The 27,799-nt window shown below is 25.4% G+C and overlaps 3 protein-coding genes across 3 annotated transcripts; 2 read left to right on the top strand and 1 right to left on the bottom strand.

Annotated features, from left to right (window-relative positions):
- Nucleotides 1–857: 857 nt before the first annotated feature.
- Nucleotides 858–2,364, top strand: LOC145756129 (uncharacterized). Its single transcript, XM_082572344.1, has 4 exons — nucleotides 858–1,392; nucleotides 1,791–1,962; nucleotides 2,131–2,202; nucleotides 2,292–2,364. The coding sequence occupies exons 1-4, from the start codon at nucleotides 896–898 to the stop codon at nucleotides 2,361–2,363; spliced, it is 813 nt and encodes a 270-aa protein (XP_082428470.1). The 5' UTR covers nucleotides 858–895; the 3' UTR covers nucleotide 2,364.
- Nucleotides 2,365–2,502: 138 nt separating this feature from the next.
- LOC145741806 (uncharacterized) lies at nucleotides 2,503–9,854 on the top strand. Its single transcript, XM_082559467.1, has 15 exons — nucleotides 2,503–2,594; nucleotides 2,741–2,865; nucleotides 3,052–3,261; nucleotides 3,965–4,132; nucleotides 4,356–4,499; nucleotides 4,858–5,166; nucleotides 5,590–5,740; nucleotides 5,935–6,444; nucleotides 6,955–7,176; nucleotides 7,346–7,839; nucleotides 8,043–8,202; nucleotides 8,417–8,509; nucleotides 8,708–8,779; nucleotides 8,857–9,046; nucleotides 9,695–9,854. The coding sequence occupies exons 1-15, from the start codon at nucleotides 2,522–2,524 to the stop codon at nucleotides 9,852–9,854; spliced, it is 3,081 nt and encodes a 1,026-aa protein (XP_082415593.1). The 5' UTR covers nucleotides 2,503–2,521.
- A 1,839-nt stretch (nucleotides 9,855–11,693) lies between these two features.
- Nucleotides 11,694–13,000, bottom strand: LOC145763718 (uncharacterized). The gene is made up of 4 exons (XM_082575226.1): nucleotides 12,921–13,000; nucleotides 12,300–12,705; nucleotides 12,024–12,071; nucleotides 11,694–11,879 (listed from the first exon to the last, which is right to left on the bottom strand). The coding sequence occupies exons 1-4, from the start codon at nucleotides 12,975–12,977 to the stop codon at nucleotides 11,818–11,820; spliced, it is 573 nt and encodes a 190-aa protein (XP_082431352.1). The 5' UTR covers nucleotides 12,978–13,000; the 3' UTR covers nucleotides 11,694–11,817.
- Nucleotides 13,001–27,799: the final 14,799 nt, after the last annotated feature.

Genomic DNA, 27,799 nt, shown 5'->3' with positions numbered 1-27,799 from the left:
ATATACACAAACTTTTATTAATTTAACTCTTAATTTTTCTCGATAAAATAATTAAAAAAATATTGGGAATATGTTAAATGTTATTTAAAAATGCAAATTTATAATTGGACTTTATTTTATATCTTGACCAAACAAAAACTAATTGTCTGTTTTATTTAATATTATTGTATAGTTCTTTACTATATTTATTTTACTGTATTTAAAGCTAAAAGAAATGATTTCAGGACTTAAACCGTTCCAATAAGATTTTACAGTGGGAAGATTATTTAATTAGATATACGTGAAATAAACTATATTAATTATACTATTTTAAACATTATTTAATCAACAATAAGTAAATTAGATATTATGTAAACTAATTAACTGTCAGGTTTATTATCTTACCCTAAGAATAAATATTCAAAATAGAAATTAAAACATTAATAGATATTAGTGGCACGATTTATCAAAACAAACAAAAGTCAAAATCTTTACTCGCGGCGGCAAATTTTTGTAAATAATAAAAATTAGCTGAACGTGAACTGATCAACAAATTAGTTAGTTATTAAACCTAAAAACGTATATTATGTAATAATATATCGGTATTTTGCAATAACTTAATAAATTTAAAATGCCTATATTTAAATTTAAAGAGCTTTAAATTTTGATTAAGACCTTTAGACTCTTTTTTTTAACTATTTTTAACAAAAAAAATTTTTTAGAATAAAAGTTAAAGATTTTTTACAAATTAATATATTTTAACATATTTGCAACAATGGACGACTCTTTAGATGCTTTTCAAACACCCGACTTAAGTAAAGTCAAATCTATATCAATGGGAAGAAAACGTAAAATCTCCAAAGCTAAGAAAATTAATATTGATAAAAAATCAAACAAAATTGATATAAACGATACAATGTATGGGCTGGATAATTTGGACAATGAAAATATATTAACTGATTGCAATTCCAGCTCGAACTTAACTAATAACAATAACAATTCAAAAATTTCAAATATGGATACTTTTTCCACTCCAAAATCAACTGCTAAAACCGAAAAGACTTCGAAATTACAACCTACTGTGACCTACTCTCCTGGTGGAATATGTTCTCTCTGTAAGATAAAAATACCAAAAGAAGAGTGTGAAAGTCATCGGCAAAACTGCATGAGGATAAAATTTGGTTCAAGACGAACAATGAAATGTGAATTGAAGTCCAAACTTAAGTGCAAGTACTGTGCGAAAGATATAAATATTTCTGATATAAGATCCCATGAAAATGAATGCAAGGATAAGCCAGAAACAATAAAGTCTTCATATTTTTCAAATACAAATCCTGATACTGTTTGTTGTCCAACTTGCAACATGGATTTATCAAATTATGATGAACTAAAACGAACTCACCATGTTAACAAGTAATTTTTTTTGTAACTTTTATTTAATTTTTTAAATTTAAAATACAAAAAAAATTTTGTGTATAAAGTAATTTTTTGTGTAGTTGTCAGAACACTTTGCTTTACTGCATGAGGTCCTGGGTTCAATCTCCACTGCTTTTATGCAGTAGTGCCTTTAAATAAGGTGCTATGAACGATATGAACTTCTGCTAAGCCAACACTTAATCAGCAGCTTAAATAGCGGGCAATTATAATTCATTATATCCCAAGTAGGCAAAGGCAATTTGAGACTGGGTTAGGTAACAAATGTTACTCTATGTTTAGGTTGTGAAGTTGACCTTTTTACATCGAGGATAAATGTTATAGAAATAATTTAAATATTTTGTTTTATGCTTTGATTTTACCAATTTTTTTTAAAGATGTCTGGACAAAACTGTAAATCCAGTCATTGAAACTATGTCTTTTGGATCAAGTTCTTCAAATCAAAATGAAAAAGTTTCCTGTTCAGAATGTAATAAAACTTTTAAAACTTCAAGGGGTCTAAAAACTCATTTTAACAGAAAACATAAAAATGCATCTGAAAACAATTCTGTAAGTAAAAAATTATTTATTTAGGATTTTAAAATTTTTCTAAATCTTTTTTTTTATTTAAACGGGTAATTATTTACCTACAAGCAAAATATAATTAAAATTGTACATCTATTAATTTGTTTTTTTAATAAAAGTAATTAAGTAAAATAAATTAAATATATTTTAAAGACAAATGAGAACCCAGAAAATAAACGTCGTTCCTTAAAACCCCCTAAAAATGTTGACGAAGAAAATATAGCTGTAAGTTAACACTGTTCTTATATCGTTTTAAATAAAAGTTATATAATTTAAATAAATACTTAAATATTTATTTTGTTTTGTTTTATTAGCTAGCAAAAGCAATATCAGCATCTGAATGTTCTGAGCAAAAATTAAGGAAAAAGAAGGAAAAAAGAAAGTAAATCATTAAATTTATAATAAAATTGTTAATAAAAAAGCAACCGTTACATATACTTAAAAGTATTGTAGTCTTTATAAGTTAACATATAAAAATAAAGTTTTAGTTAGTATATAAATATTAACATTTTTGTTTAGAAAAAAAGAACCTGAAATTCCTGCAATGATTCAAATTAGTCCAAACTCGAGAAGAAAAGCTTTTGGTGAACGATTACAACAAATATTTGAGAAAAAGGGTAAATTTAAATATACCCAAGTTATCTTTAGTATTTATTTTATTAAGGGCATATTTATGCACACATTTTAAAAAATGTCACTAAAACTAAGTTCAACTGTAAAATTTTTTTTTTATAATTTTACACGATTTTTTTTTTGATTTTAGATGAGGATTATGAAATTAGTAGCACCCCACAACTGCCTGTTTCTAATTCAACTAAATGGAATTTTACTTCTGAATTAAATCAAAATAATGAAATTAATGAACCTATACTACACACTATAGAACAGGTTTATTACCTTCAATAGCTTACATTCCAAATATATTTGGGTATTTAAATAGTATATATTTAAATTCTTTATTTTAAGATTTAATTTATTTATTAATTTATTTAATGAAAATATAGGCTATACAAAAAAAAACTTTTAAAAATGATTTCAAAATAAATAATTTTCTAAAACTTTTTTTTTCTTCAGAATCAAATTGTTGAACAAGAAAATAATAAAGAGATTAAAAATCCATTTTCACCCAAGCAAGCCCCATTTGTTATTTTAACAAAGTTAAACGAGAAACAATTTCTAAATACTGATTCACCAGAGGATAATAAAAATAACAAAGCAACTTTATCTGAATTTAATTTGGCGGTATCTGAAGATGCAGATATTGAAAATTCTGTCGATTCTAATGTAAGTTATAACCAAATTAGTTTTAATAACTAAAATTTATTTTTTAGTTATTTTGAAGTAGTTTTTTTTTTGTATTTTTATTCTCGATGCGGGAAAGTCGAATGCGCGACTTAAATATAAAGTAACATCAGTTACTCTGACCCAGTCTCGAGTTGCCTGTGTCAGTTTGGGATATTATAAATTATAATTGCTCGAAATGCTGGCTCAGCAGGAGTTCTCACCGTTTATAGTGCCTTACTTAAGGGCACTACAGCATAAGATTAGTGGGAATTAAACCCACAACCCTATGTGTGGTGTAGCGAGTGTTCTTACCACTATACCATGCTACCGGTTTAAGTTTAACATATTGTCTTTATTTTTTGAGTTTTAAGTAGAATACCTTTATCAACTTGTGCGTTTTTTAATCACTTTTAGTTAATGTACATATTTATATTGAATTCTTTTTTTATATAGCCTTATTAAATATATCTAAACCATACTTTATAATCACTTACTACTTATTAATAGGTTAACATTATTTTAAATTATTATATAAATTAGAATATATATAAAGTGTTTTTTTTTTTTTACTGTCCTGAATTTTTTAGAAGGCCGTTAAACTACAAGTAATTTTTAATTCTTTTTTAATTGTTTGTGTGTTTAGGTTTTTTTAATGCAAAAAACTATTTTTAAATCGTAACTGTGATAATCTTTTTTTTTGCAGGCTATTAAACCAAGTAAGTTTTTAAGGAAGAAAAGTAACTGGGCATTAAGTTCATGCAAGGATTTAAACGCTGAAGACTTTAGGGTTGACCAACTTTTGACTACTACCCAATTTGGACCAATCAAAACTTACGAAAATATTCTAGAACTACAACAAGACAATGCTCAGGTTAAAATTCTTATTCGCAAAATTTTACTTTTTTTAATTTTTACAAAAAAATTTTTATTTAAAAAAATCTAAAAAAGATAATAAAGTAAAAGAAACGTGTAACTTACAAAACAATTTTTATTAATTAAAGTTAATTTAAGACTATAATCTGTTATTCGTTATAGCATTTTTTGTCATTTAACATTTTTTGTCACTTAACATTTTTTGGGGTTATTTTTATTAGACAAATGAATGTGGTTCTGTAGATTCAACAGAAGTTAAGTCAAAAGAAAACCAAGATAATATTGAAATAGATAAAGTTTTTACGAATTTTGAAGCGAAAAATGCTAATGATAAAACTGTAGATTTTTGTTCTAGTTCAAATGAGGTAAAATTAACTTTTGATTTACTTTTTAAATAAATATAAAACCATAATTTTATTTTTTTCATACAATACTTATTTTTAAAATGGTAAACTAGCTTTACGATTTGTGTTATCCTAGTTCAATTAATTGGCCTACGATAGTTTAAAATACTGTTAATTATCAGCAAAGTTGCGGTGGGAATTGAACCTTAGACCCTGGAGTTTTAGTAATGTGACACTAGCACTACAATGCTTACTTACTTTAACAATTTTAAAAACACTTCATTTGTGGAGTGCGAGTAATAGTTGCAGGCAGATATGAGTTAGGGGTTGTGACCATATAGCTACAGACTATACTTATTAATAGATTTTATGTTTTTAGAACAATGATCATGAAAACCTTAATTTAATGTCAGAACAAAACCACCCAATTTCTAATAATACAATTGATATGCAAGACAACATTGTGGATTTAACACAAGATAATAGCGAAAATTTGGAAAGTCAAGAATCTAAAAATTCATTCAAATTTAAAGAAAATAATATTTTATCGTTAAATCAAGTCGGCAATGATTTAAAGAATTGTATAAACACACCAACTTTTAGTGACTTGACTATGATATTTGAATGTGGGTCCAAAATATATCTTCATAAATTTATACTGCTTTGTCGTTGTCCCCTATTACTTAAGGTAACATTTTAATTTTCGTTTTTTGCTGATGATTGCTTTGTATAAAAATAAAATGTTAAATTATTTAAATATTTTTAGTAAGTATTGTTTTTATTTATATACTAAAAATATATGACAGTGTGGTGTAGTGGTAAGAACACTTGGTACCCACATGAGGTAGTGGGTTTAATCCCCACTGTTATTATGCTATAGTTCCCTTAAATAATGCGCAATAAACGATATGAACTTCTGCTGAGCCAGCAATCAGCAGCTTAATTATCGGAAAATTATAGTCTATATAATATCCCAAACTGCCACAGGCAACTCGAGACTGGGTCAGAGTAACTGATGTTACTCTATGTTTAGGTTGCACATTTAACCTTCCCACATCGAGGATAAAGATACAAAAAATATAAATAAAAAAATATGCTGATTTTTCTTTAGGTACTTGAAGATGGTTGCTATAATGATATGTACCAAGTGACAGAATGTTCACATACTGAGTTTAAAACTCTTGTGGATTATATTTACAGTGGTGATGCAGACGATATTAAAGCTTTACAAAATATTGCTCAAAAATTTGTAAATAAACCAGGTATCTTGTTTTTTTTTTTATCCAAATAGAGAATTATGTATTAGTGGATGTAAATTGTTTTGCTAAATAAATTGTTTTTTTTCTAAAAGTTGTAGTTTTTAATTAATATAGAAAATTGTGTTATATATTTTGTCAAAAATTTTTTAAACTTAAAATACTACCCTGTTATAACTAATTTGTTTTCAAATTTTTAGATTCTTTTTCTTTTAGTCCACAATTACAGTGTTGTACAACAGAAAACAGCAACTTATTTTCACACATGCAAACCAAAACTAACATTTCTACTAGCAAAAGTAATGCACAAGAATATAAAACACAATCCAATAAAAAGTCGCTTGAAAATGACTCTGAATTAATAAATACTTCAACAGATTTAATCCAAGATAATAATATCAATTCAACATCAATTAAAAATTCTAACCTCGAAAAAAATCAATCACAAAAAAGTGTTATCAATGATGAACCATTTAAATCTTCTAGTTTAAATGCTACAAATAACAATGGTGGCTTCTGTGCTAAACAATGTGATGACAATGAGGACATTGTATGTTCTGACGAAGACCTTTTTGGGCCGCCAGAAAATTGGATTCCAATAATTGTTAACGAAACTTGCTTTGAAAATAATTTTGTTGAATCAAACCCAAAAACACCAATAAAACCTTTTGTAAATAAGAGGACATCGGATGTTATAACTCCATGTTTTAGTAAGCTTTTGTATAAAATTGACCATGTTTAAATATTTTTAAATCATAACTCTGTAAAGATTTCACAATTTTTAAACCACATGTTATACTTAGCATATAAAAACTTATCCTTAAATTTTTTTTAATTAAAAATTGCTAGTTGTTCATATATAAGTTTTTACTGCGGTTAGTGTACAAAGCCGGCAGCATGGGGTAGTGGTAAGAACACTTGCTACACCACACATGAGATCGTGGGTTCAATCCCCACTAATCTCATGCTGTAGTACCCTTGACTAAGGCACTATAAACGGTATTAACTCCTGCTGAGCCAGCACTTAATCAGCAGCATAATTACCGGGCAATTATAATCTATAATATCCAAAACTGCCTCAGGCAACTCGAGATTAGATCGGTGTAACTGATGTTACTCTATGTTTAAGTCGCGCATTCGACTTTTCCACATGGAGGATAAAGATGTATACAAAAAAAATGTTACTTAAAAAATATTACACGAGTGTTTTTTTTTCTAAGGTAATAGGCATAAAACCATGAGAATGACAGGAAGTACACCGAAATGGGAAAACTTAAATACCAACAAAAATAATCTTATGTTGGGTTCTGATATTCAGAATGTATCTTCTATTATGGCAACACCTAATTTAAACGAAACTTCAAAACTAAATAATTCTAAACTTGTGTCTTTCAACAATTTAAGTATTCTGCAGGATAGGTTAAGTTACCAACGAAATATAGGTAAGTAGAATTTTTTTATGAAATTCTATTTTTTTAAGATTTTGCCTTTAAATTTAATTAATATTTTGAGTTTGTATAGTTTTAAAATTTTTTTTATATGTATTATCTACTTTTTTTAAAAGCTGTTGCTAAATTATTTATAATATATATAAATATTTTATTATTTAAGATTTTAAAGAAAACTCAATACACGAAAACAACAAAACAGAAAATGATGATGAAATTTTATCCTGCAGTTTTAGAAGTAATGAATTTCAATATATAAGTGATAATGAAATTAGTACAAATCAAGATAATAATGAAAAAGAAAAACTGGAAGAGCAGAATCGGAAATCCGTTGATTATTCATTCAGTCAGCCAATATTAAGCAACAAATCACCAAATTCGAAATCCGAAAAAATTTTAGAACCGGTCAAATATAAATTTCGAAAAACAAAGAAAAAATCCACTACACCCTTGAAATGGGAAGAAATTCCTTCTGTTTTAGAAAATCCAGACTCTTTTTTATCCCCAAATGTTAATATAATTCATCAGAAATTTGCAAATATGGACAAAAATCAAATTAAGACACCGCAACAGCGCAAGCGTAGAAATTCAACTGGGAATTCTTTTACACCAATGCCTAACTACAGTGATATGGATACACCACATATATTAGAATATGTAAGGTTATTTTTTTTGGTATAAAAGTTTTATAAAAAAAACTTTCATCTAATTTAAGTTTAGGCTTTTGTAAGCTTATTTTTAAAATTATATTTTTTTGTTTCGTAGAAGTATTTAGCGCAAAATTTTTTATTATTTTAAAAATTAAAGAGATTATGTGGTTGAATATATACCTTTAATTTTAAATTATTTCCACTTTTAAGGGTAAAAAAATTGGATTAAAAAAGGCGCTCGGCAAGAAAAAATTGAAGTTAAAATTAAAAGAAGCATTTGCTTGGAAACATCAATATTCTGATAGCTCTGATGATGAAGTTGAAGTAAATATATCTCATGGTACACCAGTATTACCTAAACAATCATCTGGTAAGTAGAATTTATATAAATTAGATTTTTGCGCAGCACATAATATAGCCTAGCTGGTTTAAAAAATTAACATTTAAACAACTACAAAAAAAAATCTGAAATTTTAGCAAAAAAAATCATTTAAAATTTACTTGTTAAAAAATTAAACCTATTTATTTAAAGGTAAAAAATAACTAGGACTTTAAAAGAGTTATCAATAAATTTTTTTTTAAAGAGCTTTATACCGAAGAAAATCCAGTTCAAATTGAAAGAAAAAAATTATTTTCGGATTTTGAATCTCAAAGTGATGAAGAAAGTAGCTTAAAAGGTAAAAAAAACAAAATTAAAAATTATATAAATTTAATTGCTTAACGATTGTTATTTGTTATTTTGGTTTGAGGGTTTAAGTTTATTTAAGAAGTTATGTGTTTAGTATGGTATTGTTTAGTTAGAAAGCAAGATTGATTTTTTTAAAAATTGTCAAATAGTAAATTGAGAAGCATATTTGCATTAATTTTAATGTTAGATCAAAAACGAAAAAAAATCGAAATTTTTGTTCAAAAATCACAAGAAAAGTTGGAATCTCTTACAAATAAAGGTAAATCGAAAAAAAATTGCAAAATTTTTAAAATTAAAAAAAAATCAATTTAACGAAAAAAATTTAACTTTTTTTAGAGTTTTCAAAGCAAATGCTACATGCTTTAAACTTACTACAAAAAAGAGGGCAATTAGAATTAGCTTTAGAAAGAGAAGCAAAGTTGAAGTCAGGTATAGCAAGAGGCTCAAGAATTGAAATGGAAATGTGGATGGAGGCATTAAACGTTGATTCAGATTCTTTTAACAAGAATCTCTCAATTTTGTTGGGGTTAGTTGAAGTTTTTAAATACTGAGTTTAAATTTTTGGGTAGCTTGCACTTTTCGTTTTTATTTAAAACTTTTGTACTTTGCAGTTCTACCTAATTTTCTTTCATACTTTACAGTCCTACCTAATTTTTTATCGTACTTTCTGGTACTGCCTAATTCTCTCTCATAATTTAGGGTCCAACCTAATTTTTTCTTGTACCTTTACTAGCCTAGCTAATTTTTTATCTTGTATTTTCTAGTCCTAGCTAATTTTATCTCATATTTTACAAGTTTACAGTCCTACCTAATTTTTTTCTTATACTTTAGGGTACTGCCTAATTTTCTCTCATTTTTCGAGGTCTAACTTTATTTTCTTTCATATATAGTACTTGCTTAAACTTTAAATTGGTACTTGCTTAAACTTTAAATTGGTACTTGCTTAAACTTTTCTCTTAAACTTTAAAGTCCTCAGATTTTCTAAAAAAAAAACACAGGCTTTCTCGTAACATTATTTTTTGTTCCCACCAAAAAAATTGTTAATGTTTTTTCTTAATAAAAAGTATATAAAATAACTTGTTTAAAAGTATATGAAATACACTAAAATACCATGTTTTAAAAGTATTTTTTAGTGATTTGTTAATATTTCTTAAATTTAAATTTTTAATTTTAGATTATCTCAAACAAAACAAGATACAATCAGTCAAGTTCTTACAAAATTCACAGCAAGACATCAAAACATTAAAGGAATCAATTTGTATTTACTTAATATAATTCCTACAATATATAGAGCTATGCTCAGACTTAACCCATCTCTAGAGCCCATATTGTAATCTATTCAAAGAATTATAGTTTTATGTTTATAACCAAATTAATACTTATCCTCTAACGTTTTTTTAGTTTTCTGATTTCCTTATTTATGTATTTTCTTTCATATACTAACTTATATTTATTTAAACGGTTTAATTTTATATCTGTATGCATTGGTTCAGATGTTAAGCATTATTTTAGTTGATCTTTTTTCAATAAAAAACCTCATTTAAATTATTGTTTAATTTTTGAAAAGTTATTTAGAAAAAGTTTGTTAATTTAATATTAGAGAAAAAAAAAATTGGATATTTTTAAATTTAATGTTTTATATTATTATTATTTCCGTATAATTTATTTTAACTTATGTTTAGATTTAAATATTGTTGAAACAATGGACAATTACCAATTTAGTGATGAAAATAAAGGAAGGTAAACAATGTGTTTAAAATTTAAAATAAAAACATTAACATTTAAAAAAAAAAATGTGAAAAAAAATTATTTTTTTAAACATTTTTGTAATCAAATTTTAAATTAAAAAGTTTTTCTAATTTTTTTAAGCGACATTGACGAGTTGCATAAAACTCTATTCATGCCAACTCTTTCACAATGCGATTCATCAGGTCATTCTGATAATGATGACGTCACAGCAACTCAAAAGTCACGTGCTAAAAAAATCAGAATCACTAACGATTATGAGATGGACGAATTCATGTTTGAACTTATAACAAAAGATGCTGAATTGCATGAAGATATTTTACAATATAAACCTATTTATATATCTCGGTTGAAATTTAACTTACTTGATGCCAAGTTTCGTTGTAATATGAACCAGTTAACAGAATACCTCGATAGGCAGGTAAAGTAAAAGTATTCTCTGTTTAAAAAGCTGTGAAAATTAAACAAAATTAACTTGACTTAAAAATATCTTAACTTTTTCGTATTAATTAAGAAATTTTTTTTAAGGGTATAACTTATACAACTGCAGATGAACGAAAACTAAAGCAAAACAAAAGGCAAGTTAAACGAAAAAAGTTGAAAAAAACAACTTAAACCTAAAACCTTAACTAAAAATAACTAATAAATTGATCATTTTAAATAAAAGTTTTGGCGGGAATTAATCCCGAGGGTTTAGTTTAGCGCAATTTCACGCCAAGCATTCTAATAAAGTGATTTTACTATAAAAACAATCAGTTTTCTACACCAAACTCTTAATTATATCATTCTCTGTAGATGAGTTGTAACATGGACTAGAATTTTTTTTATAGTAAGGCCTATTATTCGAAAGATGCTAAGTTATTTTTGACTAGATACATTACAATAGCTTTGTATATACGCCGTGGATTAATGTGTAAAACACTTGCCAATATAGTTAACTATGATTCGTTAAATGATTTAGTTTCGTAACATTATTTGATTTTACTTTTACAATTAAACAAAGGGAAATTAGTTTAAAAAAGACATGGTAAAGTTTAGTTATATTGACTTGGTCAAATATGTGAATGTGTTTGCCTGTATAAAAAACCAATGCAAGTTAATATTAATCTCTTAACTATATCAGGTAAGCGCAAATGAATTACTGGTTAGGAAATTAGCGTTTTAGGCAATCACTCACTACCACTGCACGTGATGTTTTCATCCGCTTTCCCATATACTTTATCGGTTAGATTGAGATTATTACCCAAATTATTTTACTAACCCCAACTTTGTAATCACCATTTAATGATATTTTATTAACTATTTTGTCGGTTCTCACATATTTTTGTTTTCACGTTATAAAAATAAAATAAATGTTAATGACAAGACATTTTATTTTTAAATGATTACAAATGACAATACAGCTTTACAACGTGAATCTAATTTAAATATAACAATTTTAAATTATACTAAAGAGCTATGATAATGCGACACCGTTAAAACTACAGTAACTTAATGTTTAAAAATAATCTAAATAATATTCTTGGATTTATGGGCTATAGTATGATGTTGCTACGGTTCATCTAATCTTCCTTCAAGACTAGCTACTCTTTCTGTAAGAGCGGCCAGTTTTGCTGCGTAAATAAATTAAAACAAATTGAATATAAAGGTTATGCATTGTTAAAGGAAAATATGATAGCCTTAATTATACCTTTGTATTATTAGATTATTCGACAATTAGAGTTTACAATTTTTTTTATAAAACAACATTATTTTACCTTGCTGTATTTCACAAGAGCAGAAACCTGGTTTTACTGTGATGGGAACTAAAAATTTTTAAAATAAGTTTAGTTGTTAATTTTGGTAATCAAAAATTTAAAAAGTTACGTCTGTTAGAAATTTAATAGTGATGTTAATAACGCCGCCAAGAATATTAATAAATGCATACTTAACATTTTTACTTTTAAATGCTTGCTTAACAACACAACACGACACATGGCACTTTAAAGGGCTTGTTGGTATTATTAAATAAATATGCTTAATAAAAAAATCACCTATACTGTAATCCAATGAGAATTTTAAGTTTGTGGAATCGTCTGAAATATCAATGATAAGGGTTGCAAATCTTCCAGTAGAAGCTCGTTCTCGTTTCGCTAGAGCACTAAAACAAGCGTTATTATCAAGTTCTGTGTCGGAGTTTCCATCGAGTACATCCGTAGGGCCGTCACAAGCAATAGCATATTCAGCAGACGGATCATATTCACTATATTGAAAAACTACACCTTCAACCGAGTAATCATTAAGAACTGTTTCTACAACGTAACCCAGAGGAGCTTCAATCTCCCAAAAACAAAGGGGGGTTTGCTCAATGTTGACAAGGTCATAATCTGGATAACTTGGATTAGTGATCGTTCCAATTGCATTTTGTTCGGCAATAATTCTCTTGCCCGCACATTGCAACTAAAGCAACCAATTTTTACAATTTTAAATGCATTTGACGACTTAAAAAATAAAGATATTTAAACCACTTTTATGATCAAAAAATAGTAACACCATTTTTATTTAGTCAGAATAACATACATTACTATTACCCCTTAAAGCACAGTTAAGGGGCCATTTTTACAAAAAAGAATTAATAAATCAGAAATAAAGTTTTTTTTTTAAAAACTGTTTACCTGAGCGAAACATTGCTGAGCCAATAATGCAACCAAAAATATTTTCAATGCAATCATTATTAAATTTTTTTACAACAAATCTAAAATATAAACAATTTAAAGCAAATGGCGCTTCTCTAGTAATTTAACTTTCCCATTTGTTATTCGTTTACCTGTGAACGATGTTTTTATACCTTGTTTTTTTATACAAAACGCGCTTCGAAAAAAGAAAAATTAAATTAAAAATGAGAGCGCGTTATTTTACTTAAATATATGCTTTCACCAACAATTGTTGTTAAGAACTTTTAAGTAATGTTTTTCGAAATGTAAGTAGGCGACTGCATAATTAAAATGTCGTTGTTGTTTGCGAAAACGTTAAATTGGGTACGTTTTTAATCTAAAATAGTTTTTAATCTATAATAACGTGTTTGCTGCAAGCTTTGTTTCGACAAGGGCCATAATTAATACAAGATTAGCAGAAGAGGATTGTACCTTTCGGTGTCTTCTCTGGAAAAAACATGTCAACGGGTGCAGAATCAAAACAGAATTGTTTTTAATAAAAAAATTCTACCTTTGTTAGCTTAAAAAAGATTTATTTACTTTTTTTAAATTTCAAGTTAGTCCAAAGTTAAATAATTTAATTTTGGTTCGTTATGGTTCGGTTTCTTTATTTTTCGATTTTTATTGTTTATTTTTATTGTTAACTTTGAAATTCAAAAACTAGTTTAAAAATGACTGGTAAGTCATATTTTAAAAACATAAAAGTTAAATAGTTTCAATCAGTAAAGAAAGCTTATACAAGTCGTTATTAACTGGTCAAGAAATAAGCCTTTTGGGTCGTATTACTGCCCTAACTGCATTGGTTATCTTTATGTTGTATAAACAATAATAAAAAAATTATAAAAAATTGGTTTTACCGGGATTTGCTTTCTAAGTTCTTGAAATCGTTGTATATTTAATTTAAATTTACGCTTTACAGCTGCAACATTGTTTGCGATTCTGCAAAAATATTTTTTTTTGTGTTAAAAGCATTTTTTATTTTTTTTATTTTGTTTTTTTGCGCATTGATAAAAGTAAATAATAAATACGATATACAATTAATATTACAACAATGCGACGGGAAAAAATGACAAAATCAATTTAATGATTTAAAACATGCCAAAAGTAATAATGTTAACATAAAGATTTTAGGTATGTTATGGCATGGTCACCAAACCCAAAAGTAGTTATATTCTTATAAATATCGTAAAAGTAAAGAAATGCAAAACAGTAAAAGTAACAGAAGTAATATGGATTAACTGTTGCGATTGTAAAAAAAGTAATAACCTGTCACTTAATAATGGATTTGGGAATATTTAAATTACTTGGGTATAATTCTAGCTTAAAACAATATAGCATATTGCAAATAGTAAAGAAGGTATAAAATTAAATTGTTTTACTAAAATAATATTTACCTTTAAAAATGAAAAAAAGTAATATCCTTCATTTTTTGATTATAAAAAAAATTAATTTTTAAAATATAAAAAATTTGAAGCCTGGCTAGTCAGTTTAGTTTCGGAAACCTATTTTAGTCCAGACGAGCCTAATTTTTATGTCAAATTCTTAATGCACTTAACGCTAACGAAGCTGGAAGTTTTTAATAAAAACAACATTGTTTTGATTTTGCTGCCGCCTACGCTTATTTAAAAAAATGACCAAGAAGAAAAGCACGATTTTGTAAATAAAACGTTTTAATGCCCTCTCACGCTAATCGCATGTTTAACAATGCCTTTGGTTAATTCCAAACATGCAGCAAACATTGTTTAAAGAAGAACATAAGCTGTTTGTTTTAGCTGACAACACAACTGTTTACATTATGCTGTTGCCTACTTACATTTCGAAAACATTACCGAGAAGTTCTAGAAAAAAAAATGTTTGTGGGCGTTGATAATCTGCCTATAACAAAGGCTTATTTTTAAGTAAAAAAACGTGCTTATATTAATTAATTTTCCTTTTTCTAAGCATGTTTTTCAAGGTATAAAATCATCGTTCACGGGTGGAAAAGATTACCCAATAACAAGGTTACATCTTAGATTTGTTGTTAAAGTTTGATAATGATTGCATTGAAAATAATTTTGGTTGCATTTTTGGCTCAACAATGTTTGGCTCAGGTAAACATTCATTTAAAAAATTTTTTGTTTTTTTTTAATTCTTTTTGTGAAATGGTCGACTTAATTGCGATTTATTGGGTTATGTATGCTTAACGATAAAATTGTGATAACCATCTCACCTAAAGATGATACAACCTTTTTGATGCTAAAAGTGCTTTTAATAACTTTACTTTTTTATTTTTTATGTCGTAAAATACATTTTAAATTTTAAAAATTGATTGGTTTAGTTGCAATGTGCCAACAGCAGAATCATTGCCGAAAAGGGTGCAAGTGGAACAATCACTAGTCCAAATTATCCACAAAACTTGGTTATTGAACTTGGGGAAGCACCAACATGTTTTTGGGAGATAGAGGCTCCATTAGGTTATGCTGTTAGGGCAGCTATCAGAGATTTTACACTAACAGATTTGGATTTTGACCCTGATTTTTATGACGACAACGCTTGTCGTGCTCATCTAGGTTTGCACGATGGCGATCAAAAATCGGGAAAGCTAGTGGTATGCTTTGACAATTATCGTCCTCAACTTATTACTAGTGGAAGGATTGCAACCTTCGAAATAACTTTTGATCACGGCCTAAGAGCGGAAACAACATTCTCAATGGATTACAGTATAGGTAATTTCTTTTTTTAAAAATCCTCCTGTTAATATAAATGTGAAAAATTATTAACGTTTTTATATACCATACTAAAGCGTATAGTGCTGTTACGCAAAATTAAAAAACAAAACAATATTTTTAGTACCTATGACAGTAAGTCCAGGTCACTGCTCTTGTGGAATACAGGAAGGTAAAACAAATTTGTTTTTATAAAAATAAATTTTAACTTTAATTCTAAACACTGTTACTATGCACACCATAAGTTTAAAACCAAACCTATGTTACTACTACAAACCAAAAGTATTTTAACAATATATAATTTAAAAATCTTTTTAAAAATCTATTTTTATATGTTTTTGATTTAATTTTTTGTCAGCAAAACTTGCTGATCTTACCGAGGAAGTTGCTAGCCTTAGAAGAAAAGTAGAGGAACTAATAAAGAAACGATAAGACCCCATAAACAATATAGTGCAAGAATCTTATTTTTCATTTGTTGTAACTGCTACAAAATATCACATAAACATAAAAAATTATACCTGTTAAGTCAAACCCAAATCGCTTTTTTTGCAGTTGTATTATTGTTTGTGAATACTCAAAAATAAAATTCCTTATGTACTAATTATCGCAAATACAAATTTATAATAACCTAAGTAGTGATTAATTGACCTAAATGCCCCTTTTGACCAGTAAGTCAATCAAACTGACCGGAAACATCTGCGACCTGAAGCATTTTTATTGATCTTTATTGGTTTTCTTGTCATTAAAATGACAAACTTTTTCTTAATGATCTTCTTTTTTTGAAGCATGTTCTGTTAAAATATAAAAACAATGCTAACACCAACCAGTGTAAAAGATAAGCAAATGCGAAGTTAAATTACTAAAGAAGCGTCATTTGGTTTAATTTATTTAGATTTTAGATTTTTAAAAAAAATTAGATATTGATTGCATTGAAAATATTTTTGGTTGCATGATTCTCATCAATATTTCGCTTAAGTGAAAATTTATTTTAAAAAACTTTAGTTTGTATTTATTTTTTATTTTTTTGTAAAAATGGACTCGTTACTGTGATTTAAGGTAACAACAGTAATGTATGTTATTTTGATTATGTTATACAGAGGTCGTTTAAAAGTAATATTACCACTTTACTACGAGGTGTTACAGCCTTATTGGCGGTAAAATTTCTTTTAATATCTTTTTGAAGTCAATAAACACGTTTAAAACTGTAAAAATTGGTTGAATTATTGCCGAACAAAATACAACTGGAACAATCACTATTCCAAATTATCCAGAATAAGACAATGTCAACGTTGAGCATACCCTCTTTGTTTTTGGGATATTAGTTTAAATTGTTGAGGGGGGGACTCCACAGATAATTGCACATTTGCTCTAACATCTTATCAATAAATATCTTACTATTTGTGGTAGGTAATAATTAAAAAAAAATAATTTTAAAAATTTTACTTTCATGGAAACTTTAAAAATTATTATCGAACCTGTCAACTTTTTGTCAAATTGTGCCTCCGTTGATATAAGATCGTTATCTAAGACGACGCACATAGACGCACATTGGCCTAACTAACATTCAAAATAAAACATTTTGCGAAAGTTTTCAGTAAAACAAAAGTTTGAGGTAATTTTTATTTTGGGTTTAATTAGGTCACGTGATATTTTTGGCCAATGATATTGCATACAAATTTTTTGAAAAAAAATAAAAAATTTTAAATCGAAAAATAATTGTTGTGTTAGAACCGCACAGGTCCAATTACCTTGTTTACAAAATATTTTTCAAAAATATTAATATTCATAAAAGTTATGAAACTTTTATTAAAAATTTATGAAATCTCAAAACCTAAAATTTTGTATTTTATTAGACGCACATTGGCCTAACTAACATTCAAGATAAAACATTTCGCAAAAATTTTCAGTAAAACAAAAGTTTGAGGTAATTTTTATTTTGCGTTTAATTAGGTCACGTGATATTTTTGGCCAATGATATTGCATACAAATTTTTTGAAAAAAAATAAAAAATTTTAAATCGAAAATAATTGTTGTGTTAGAACCGCACAGGTCCAATTACCGTGTTTACAAAATATTTTTCAAAAATATTAATATTTATAAAAGTTATGAAACTTTTATTAAAAATTTATAAAATCTCAAAACCTAAAATTTTGTATTTTATTAGACGCGCATTGGCCTAACTAACATTCAAGATAAAACATTTTGCAAAAATTTTTAGTAACACAAAAGTTTAAGCTAATTTTTATTTTGGGTTTAATTAGGTCACGTGATATTTTTGGCCAATTTTATTGCATACAAATTTTTTAAAAAAAAATAAAAAAAATTTTAAATCGAAAAATAATTTTTGTGTTAGAACCGCACAGGTCCAATTACCGTGTTTACGAAATATTTTTCGAAAATATTTATATTTATAAAAGTTATGAAACTTTTATTAAAAATTTATAAAATCTCAAAACCTAAAATTTTGTATTTTATTATACGCGCATTGGCCTAAATAACATTTAAGATAAAACATTTCGCGAAAATTTTCAGTAAAACAAAAGTTTGAGGTAATTTTTATTTTGGGTTTATTTAGATCACGTGATATTTTTGGATATTGCATACAAATTTTTTGAAAAAAAATTAAAAATTTGAAATCGAAAAATAATTGTTGTGTTAGAACCGCACAGGTCCAATTACCGTGTTTACAAAATATTTTTCGAAAATATTAATATTTATAAAAGTTATGAAACTTTTATTAAAAATTTATAAAATCTCAAAACCTAAAATTTTGTATTTTATTAGACGCGCATTGGCCTAACTAACATTTAAGATAAAACATTTTGCGAAAATTTTCAGTAAAACAAAAGTTTGAGGTAATTTTTATTTTGGGTTTAATTAGGTCACGTGATATTTTTGGCCAATTTTATTGCATACAAATTTTTTAAAAAAAAATAAAAAATTTTAAATCGAAAAATAATTTTTGTGTTAGAACCGCACAGGTCCAATTACCGTGTTTACGAAATATTTTTCGAAAATATTAATATTTATAAAAGTTATGAAACTTTTATTAAAAATTTATAAAATCTCAAAACCTAAAATTTTGTATTTTATTAGACGCGCATTGGCCTAACTAACATTCAAGATAAAACATTTCGCAAAAATTTTCAGTAAAACAAAAGTTTGAGGTAATTTTTATTTTGGGTTTATTTAGATCACGTGATATTTTTGGATATTGCATACAAATTTTTTGAAAAAAAATTAAAAATTTGAAATCGAAAAATAATTGTTGTGTTAGAACCGCACAGGTCCAATTACCGTGTTTACAAAATATTTTTCGAAAATATTAATATTTATAAAAGTTATGAAACTTTTATTAAAAATTTATAAAATCTCAAAACCTAAAATTTTGTATTTTATTAGACGCGCATTGGCCTAACTAACATTTAAGATAAAACATTTTGCGAAAATTTTCAGTAAAACAAAAGTTTGAGGTAATTTTTATTTTGGGTTTAATTAGGTCACGTGATATTTTTGGCCAATTTTATTGCATACAAATTTTTTAAAAAAAAATAAAAAATTTTAAATCGAAAAATAATTTTTGTGTTAGAACCGCACAGGTCCAATTACCGTGTTTACGAAATATTTTTCGAAAATATTAATATTTATAAAAGTTATGAAACTTTTATTAAAAATTTATAAAATCTCAAAACCTAAAATTTTGTATTTTATTAGACGCGCATTGGCCTAACTAACATTCAAGATAAAACATTTCGCAAAAATTTTCAGTAAAACAAAAGTTTGAGGTAATTTTTATTTTGGGTTTAATTAGGTCACGTGATATTTTTGACCAATGATATTGCATACAAATTTTTTGAAAAAAAATTAAAAATTTTAAATCGAAAAATAATTGTTGTGTTAGAACCGCACAGGTCCAATTACCGTGTTTACAAAATATTTTTTTTAAATCATAATATTCATAAAAGTTATGAAACTTTTATTAAAAATTTATGAAATCTCAAAACCTAAAATTTTGTATTAAATAGACGCGCATTGGCCTAACTAACATTTAAGATAAAACATTTTGCGAAAATTTTCAGTAAAACAAAAGTTTGAGGTAATTTTTATTTTGGGTTTAATTAGGTCACGTGATATTTTTGGCCAATAATATTGCATATAAATTTAAAAAAAAAAAATTAAAAGTTTTAAATCAAAAAAAAATTGTTGTGTTAGAACCGCACAGGTCCAATTACCGTGTTTACAAAATATTTTTCAAAAATATTTATATTCATAAAAGTTATGAAACTTTTATTAAAAATTTATGAAATCTCAAAACCTAAAATTTTGTATTTTATTACCCGCGCATTGGCCTAACTAACATTCAAGATAAAACATTTTGCAAAAATTTTTAGTAAAACAAAAGTTTAAGGTAATTTTTATTTTGGGTTTAATTAGGTCACGTGATATTTTTGGCCAATAATATTGCATACAAATTTAAAAAAAAAAATTAAAAATTTTAAATCGAAAAATAATTGTTGTGTTAGAACCGCACAGGTCCAATTACCGTGTTTACAAAATATTTTTTAAAAATATTAATATTCATAAAAGTTATGAAACTTTAATTAAAAATTCATGAAATCTCAAAACCTAAAATTTTGTATTTTATTAGACGCACATTGGTTTAACTAACATTCAAGATAAAACATTTCGCAAAAATTTTCAGTAAAACAAATGTTTGAGGTAATTTTTATTTTGGGTTTAATTAGGTCTCGTGATATTTTTGGCCAATGATATTGCATACAAATTTAAAAAAAATAAATAAAAAATTTTAAATCGAAAAATAATTGTTGTGTTAGAACCGCACAGGTCTAATTACCGTGTTTACAAAATATTTTTCAAAAATATTAATATTCATAAAAGTTATGAAACTTTTATTAAAAATTTATGAAATCTCAAAACCTAAAATTTTGTATTTTATTAGACGCACATTGGCCTAACTAACATTCAAGATAAAACATTTCGCGAAAATTATCAGTAAAACAAATGTTTGAGGTTTTTTTTATTTTGGGTTTAATTAGGTCACGTGATATTTTTGGCTAATGATATTGCATACAAATTTTTTGAAAAAAAATTAAAAATTTTAAATCGAAAAATTATTGTTGTGTTAGAACTGCACAGGTTCAATTACCGTGTTTACAAAATATTTTTCAAAAATATTACTATTCATAAAAGTTATGAAACTTTTATTAAAAATTTATGAAATCTCAAAACCTAAAATTTTGTATTAAATAGACGCGCATTGGCCTAACTAACATTTAAGATAAAACATTTTGCGAAAATTTTCAGTAAAACAAAAGTTTGAGGTAATTTTTATTTTGGGTTTAATTAGGTCACGTGATATTTTTGGCCAATAATATTGCATATAAATTTAAAAAAAAAAATTAAAAGTTTTAAATCAAAAAAAAATTGTTGTGTTAGAACCGCACAGGTCCAATTACCGTGTTTACAAAATATTTTTCAAAAATATTTATATTCATAAAAGTTATGAAACTTTTATTAAAAATTTATGAAATCTCAAAACCTAAAATTTTGTATTTTATTACCCGCGCATTGGCCTAACTAACATTCAAGATAAAACATTTTGCAAAAATTTTTAGTAAAACAAAAGTTTAAGGTAATTTTTATTTTGGGTTTAATTAGGTCACGTGATATTTTTGGCCAATAATATTGCATACAAATTTAAAAAAAAAAATTAAAAATTTTAAATCGAAAAATAATTGTTGTGTTAGAACCGCACAGGTCCAATTACCGTGTTTACAAAATATTTTTTAAAAATATTAATATTCATAAAAGTTATGAAACTTTAATTAAAAATTTATGAAATCTCAAAACCTAAAATTTTGTATTTTATTAGACGCACATTGGTTTAACTAACATTCAAGATAAAACATTTCGCAAAAATTTTCAGTAAAACAAATGTTTGAGGTAATTTTTATTTTGGGTTTAATTAGGTCTCGTGATATTTTTGGCCAATGATATTGCATACAAATTTAAAAAAAATAAATAAAAAATTTTAAATCGAAAAATAATTGTTGTGTTAGAACCGCACAGGTCTAATTACCGTGTTTACAAAATATTTTTCAAAAATATTAATATTCATAAAAGTTATGAAACTTTTATTAAAAATTTATGAAATCTCAAAACCTAAAATTTTGTATTTTATTAGACGCACATTGGCCTAACTAACATTCAAGATAAAACATTTCGCGAAAATTATCAGTAAAACAAATGTTTGAGGTTTTTTTTATTTTGGGTTTAATTAGGTCACGTGATATTTTTGGCTAATGATATTGCATACAAATTTTTTGAAAAAAAATTAAAAATTTTAAATCGAAAAATTATTGTTGTGTTAGAACTGCACAGGTTCAATTACCGTGTTTACAAAATATTTTTCAAAAATATTACTATTCATAAAAGTTATGAAACTTTTATTAAAAATTTATGAAATCTCAAAACCTAAAATTTTGTATTTTATTAGACGCGCATTGGCCTAACTAACATTCAAGATAAAACATTTCGCGAAAATTTTCAGTAAAACAAAAGTTTGAGGTAATTTTTATTTTGGGTTTAATTAGGTTACGTGATATTTTTGGTCAATGAGATTGCATACAAATTTAAAAAAAAAAATTAAAAATTTGAAATCGAAAAATAATTGTTGTGTTGGAACCGCACAGGTCCAATTACCGTGTTTACAAAATATTTTTCGAAAATATTAATATTTATAAAAGTTACGAAACTTTTATTAAAAATTTATGAAATCTCAAAACCTAAAATTTTGTATTTTATTAGACGCGCATTGGCCTAACTAATTTTAAAATAAAACATTTCGCGAAAATTTTTAGTAAAACAAAAGTTTGAGGTAATTTTTATTTTGGTTTTCATTAGGTCACGTGATATTTTTGGCCAATGATATTGCATACAAATTTAAAAAAAAAAATAATTAGTTTAAATCGAAAAATTATTGTTGTGTTAGAACCGCACAGGTCCAATTACCGTGTTTACAAAATATTTTTCAAAAATATTTATATTCATAAAAGTTATGAAACTTTTATTAAAAATTTATGAAATCTCAAAACCTAAAATTTTGTATTTTATTACCCGCGCATTGGCCTAACTAACATTCAAGATAAACATTTTGTAAAAATTTTCAGTAAAACAAAAGTTTAAGGTAATTTTTATTTTGGGTTTAATTAGGTCACGTGATATTTTTGGCCAATGATATTGCATACAAATTTTAGAAAAAAAATTAAAAATTTTAAATCGAAAAATAATTGTTGTGTTAGAACCGCACAGGTCCAATTACCGTGTTTACAAAATATTTTTTAAAAATATTAATATTCATAAAAGTTATGAAACTTTAATTAAAAATTCATGAAATCTCAAAACCTAAAATTTTGTATTTTATTAGACGCACATTGGGGCCTAACTAACATTCAAGATAAAACATTTCGCGAAAATTTTCAGTAAAACAAAAGTTTGAGGTAATTTTTATTTTGGGTTTAATTAGGTCACGTGATATTTTTGACCAATGATATTGCATACAAATTTTTTGAAAAAAAATTAAAAATTTTAAATCGAAAAATAATTGTTGTGTTAGAACCGCACAGGTCCAATTACTGTGTTTACTAAATATTTTTTTAAAATATTAATATTCATAAAAGTTATGAAACTTTTATTAAAAATTTATAAAATCTCAAAACCTAAAATTTTGTATTTTATTAGACGCGCATTGGCCTAACTAACATTCAAGATAAAACATTTCGCAAAAATTTTCAGTAAAACAAAAGTTTGAGGTAATTTTTATTTTGGGTTTATTTAGATCACGTGATATTTTTGGATATTGCATACAAATTTTTTGAAAAAAAATTAAAAATTTTAAATCGAAAAATAATTGTTGTGTTAGAACCGCACAGGTCCAATTACCGTGTTTACAAAATATTTTTCGTAAATATTAATATTTATAAAAGTTATGAAACTTTTATTAAAAATTTATAAAATCTCAAAACCTAAAATTTTGTATTTTATTAGACGCGCATTGGCCTAACTAACATTTAAGATAAAACATTTTGCGAAAATTTTCAGTAAAACAAAAGTTTGAGGTAATTTTTATTTTGGGTTTAATTAGGTCACGTGATATTTTTGGCCAATTTTATTGCATACAAATTTTTTAAAAAAAAATAAAAAATTTTAAATCGAAAAATAATTTTTGTGTTAGAACCGCACAGGTCCAATTACCGTGTTTACGAAATATTTTTCGAAAATATTAATATTTATAAAAGTTATGAAACTTTTATTAAAAATTTATAAAATCTCAAAACCTAAAATTTTGTATTTTATTAGACGCGCATTGGCCTAACTAACATTCAAGATAAAACATTTCGCAAAAATTTTCAGTAAAACAAAAGTTTGAGGTAATTTTTATTTTGGGTTTAATTAGGTCACGTGATATTTTTGACCAATGATATTGCATACAAATTTTTTGAAAAAAAATTAAAAATTTTAAATCGAAAAATAATTGTTGTGTTAGAACCGCACAGGTCCAATTACCGTGTTTACAAAATATTTTTTTTAAATCATAATATTCATAAAAGTTATGAAACTTTTATTAAAAATTTATGAAATCTCAAAACCTAAAATTTTGTATTAAATAGACGCGCATTGGCCTAACTAACATTTAAGATAAAACATTTTGCGAAAATTTTCAGTAAAACAAAAGTTTGAGGTAATTTTTATTTTGGGTTTAATTAGGTCACGTGATATTTTTGGCCAATAATATTGCATATAAATTTAAAAAAAAAAATTAAAAGTTTTAAATCAAAAAAAAATTGTTGTGTTAGAACCGCACAGGTCCAATTACCGTGTTTACAAAATATTTTTCAAAAATATTAATATTCATAAAAGTTATGAAACTTTTATTAAAAATTTATGAAATCTCAAAACCTAAAATTTTGTATTTTATTACCCGCGCATTGGCCTAACTAACATTCAAGATAAAACATTTTGCAAAAATTTTTAGTAAAACAAAAGTTTAAGGTAATTTTTATTTTGGGTTTAATTAGGTCACGTGATATTTTTGGCCAATAATATTGCATACAAATTTAAAAAAAAAAATTAAAAATTTTAAATCGAAAAATAATTGTTGTGTTAGAACCGCACAGGTCCAATTACCGTGTTTACAAAATATTTTTTAAAAATATTAATATTCATAAAAGTTATGAAACTTTAATTAAAAATTCATGAAATCTCAAAACCTAAAATTTTGTATTTTATTAGACGCACATTGGTTTAACTAACATTCAAGATAAAACATTTCGCAAAAATTTTCAGTAAAACAAATGTTTGAGGTAATTTTTATTTTGGGTTTAATTAGGTCTCGTGATATTTTTGGCCAATGATATTGCATACAAATTTAAAAAAAATAAATAAAAAATTTTAAATCGAAAAATAATTGTTGTGTTAGAACCGCACAGGTCTAATTACCGTGTTTACAAAATATTTTTCAAAAATATTAATATTCATAAAAGTTATGAAACTTTTATTAAAAATTTATGAAATCTCAAAACCTAAAATTTTGTATTTTATTAGACGCACATTGGCCTAACTAACATTCAAGATAAAACATTTCGCGAAAATTATCAGTAAAACAAATGTTTGAGGTTTTTTTTATTTTGGGTTTAATTAGGTCACGTGATATTTTTGGCTAATGATATTGCATACAAATTTTTTGAAAAAAAATTAAAAATTTTAAATCGAAAAATTATTGTTGTGTTAGAACTGCACAGGTTCAATTACCGTGTTTACAAAATATTTTTCAAAAATATTACTATTCATAAAAGTTATGAAACTTTTATTAAAAATTTATGAAATCTCAAAACCTAAAATTTTGTATTAAATAGACGCGCATTGGCCTAACTAACATTTAAGATAAAACATTTTGCGAAAATTTTCAGTAAAACAAAAGTTTGAGGTAATTTTTATTTTGGGTTTAATTAGGTCACGTGATATTTTTGGCCAATAATATTGCATATAAATTTAAAAAAAAAAATTAAAAGTTTTAAATCAAAAAAAAATTGTTGTGTTAGAACCGCACAGGTCCAATGACCGTGTTTACAAAATATTTTTCAAAAATATTTATATTCATAAAAGTTATGAAACTTTTATTAAAAATTTATGAAATCTCAAAACCTAAAATTTTGTATTTTATTAGACGCACATTGGTTTAACTAACATTCAAGATAAAACATTTCGCAAAAATTTTCAGTAAAACAAATGTTTGAGGTAATTTTTATTTTGGGTTTAATTAGGTCTCGTGATATTTTTGGCCAATGATATTGCATACAAATTTAAAAAAAATAAATAAAAAATTTTAAATCGAAAAATAATTGTTGTGTTAGAACCGCACAGGTCTAATTACCGTGTTTACAAAATATTTTTCAAAAATATTAATATTCATAAAAGTTATGAAACTTTTATTAAAAATTTATGAAATCTCAAAACCTAAAATTTTGTATTTTATTAGACGCACATTGGCCTAACTAACATTCAAGATAAAACATTTCGCGAAAATTATCAGTAAAACAAATGTTTGAGGTTTTTTTTATTTTGGGTTTAATTAGGTCACGTGATATTTTTGGCTAATGATATTGCATACAAATTTTTTGAAAAAAAATTAAAAATTTTAAATCGAAAAATTATTGTTGTGTTAGAACTGCACAGGTTCAATTACCGTGTTTACAAAATATTTTTCAAAAATATTACTATTCATAAAAGTTATGAAACTTTTATTAAAAATTTATGAAATCTCAAAACCTAAAATTTTGTATTTTATTAGACGCGCATTGGCCTAACTAACATTCAAGATAAAACATTTCGCGAAAATTTTCAGTAAAACAAAAGTTTGAGGTAATTTTTATTTTGGGTTTAATTAGGTTACGTGATATTTTTGGTCAATGAGATTGCATACAAATTTAAAAAAAAAAATTAAAAATTTGAAATCGAAAAATAATTGTTGTGTTGGAACCGCACAGGTCCAATTACCGTGTTTACAAAATATTTTTCGAAAATATTAATATTTATAAAAGTTACGAAACTTTTATTAAAAATTTATGAAATCTCAAAACCTAAAATTTTGTATTTTATTAGACGCGCATTGGCCTAACTAATTTTAAAATAAAACATTTCGCGAAAATTTTTAGTAAAACAAAAGTTTGAGGTAATTTTTATTTTGGTTTTCATTAGGTCACGTGATATTTTTGGCCAATGATATTGCATACAAATTTAAAAAAAAAAATAATTAGTTTAAATCGAAAAATTATTGTTGTGTTAGAACCGCACAGGTCCAATTACCGTGTTTACAAAATATTTTTCAAAAATATTTATATTCATAAAAGTTATGAAACTTTTATTAAAAATTTATGAAATCTCAAAACCTAAAATTTTGTATTTTATTACCCGCGCATTGGCCTAACTAACATTCAAGATAAAACATTTTGTAAAAATTTTCAGTAAAACAAAAGTTTAAGGTAATTTTTATTTTGGGTTTAATTAGGTCACGTGATATTTTTGGCCAATGATATTGCATACAAATTTTAGAAAAAAAATTAAAAATTTTAAATCGAAAAATAATTGTTGTGTTAGAACCGCACAGGTCCAATTACCGTGTTTACAAAATATTTTTTAAAAATATTAATATTCATAAAAGTTATGAAACTTTAATTAAAAATTCATGAAATCTCAAAACCTAAAATTTTGTATTTTATTAGACGCACATTGGGGCCTAACTAACATTCAAGATAAAACATTTCGCGAAAATTTTCAGTAAAACAAAAGTTTGAGGTAATTTTTATTTTGGGTTTAATTAGGTCACGTGATATTTTTGACCAATGATATTGCATACAAATTTTTTGAAAAAAAATTAAAAATTTTAAATCGAAAAATAATTGTTGTGTTAGAACCGCACAGGTCCAATTACTGTGTTTACTAAATATTTTTTTAAAATATTAATATTCATAAAAGTTATGAAACTTTTATTAAAAATTTATGAAATCTCAAAACCTAAAATTTTGTATTTTATTAGACGCGCATTGGCCTAACTAA

The sequence above is a fragment of the Corella eumyota genome, chromosome 1 (assembly GCF_963082875.1).
Source record: "Corella eumyota chromosome 1, kaCorEumy4.1, whole genome shotgun sequence".
In the NCBI taxonomy this organism is placed as follows: domain Eukaryota; kingdom Metazoa; phylum Chordata; class Ascidiacea; order Phlebobranchia; family Corellidae; genus Corella; species Corella eumyota.
Note: the sequence above shows the minus strand (reverse complement) of the source record. Positions and strands in the feature narration are given on the sequence as shown.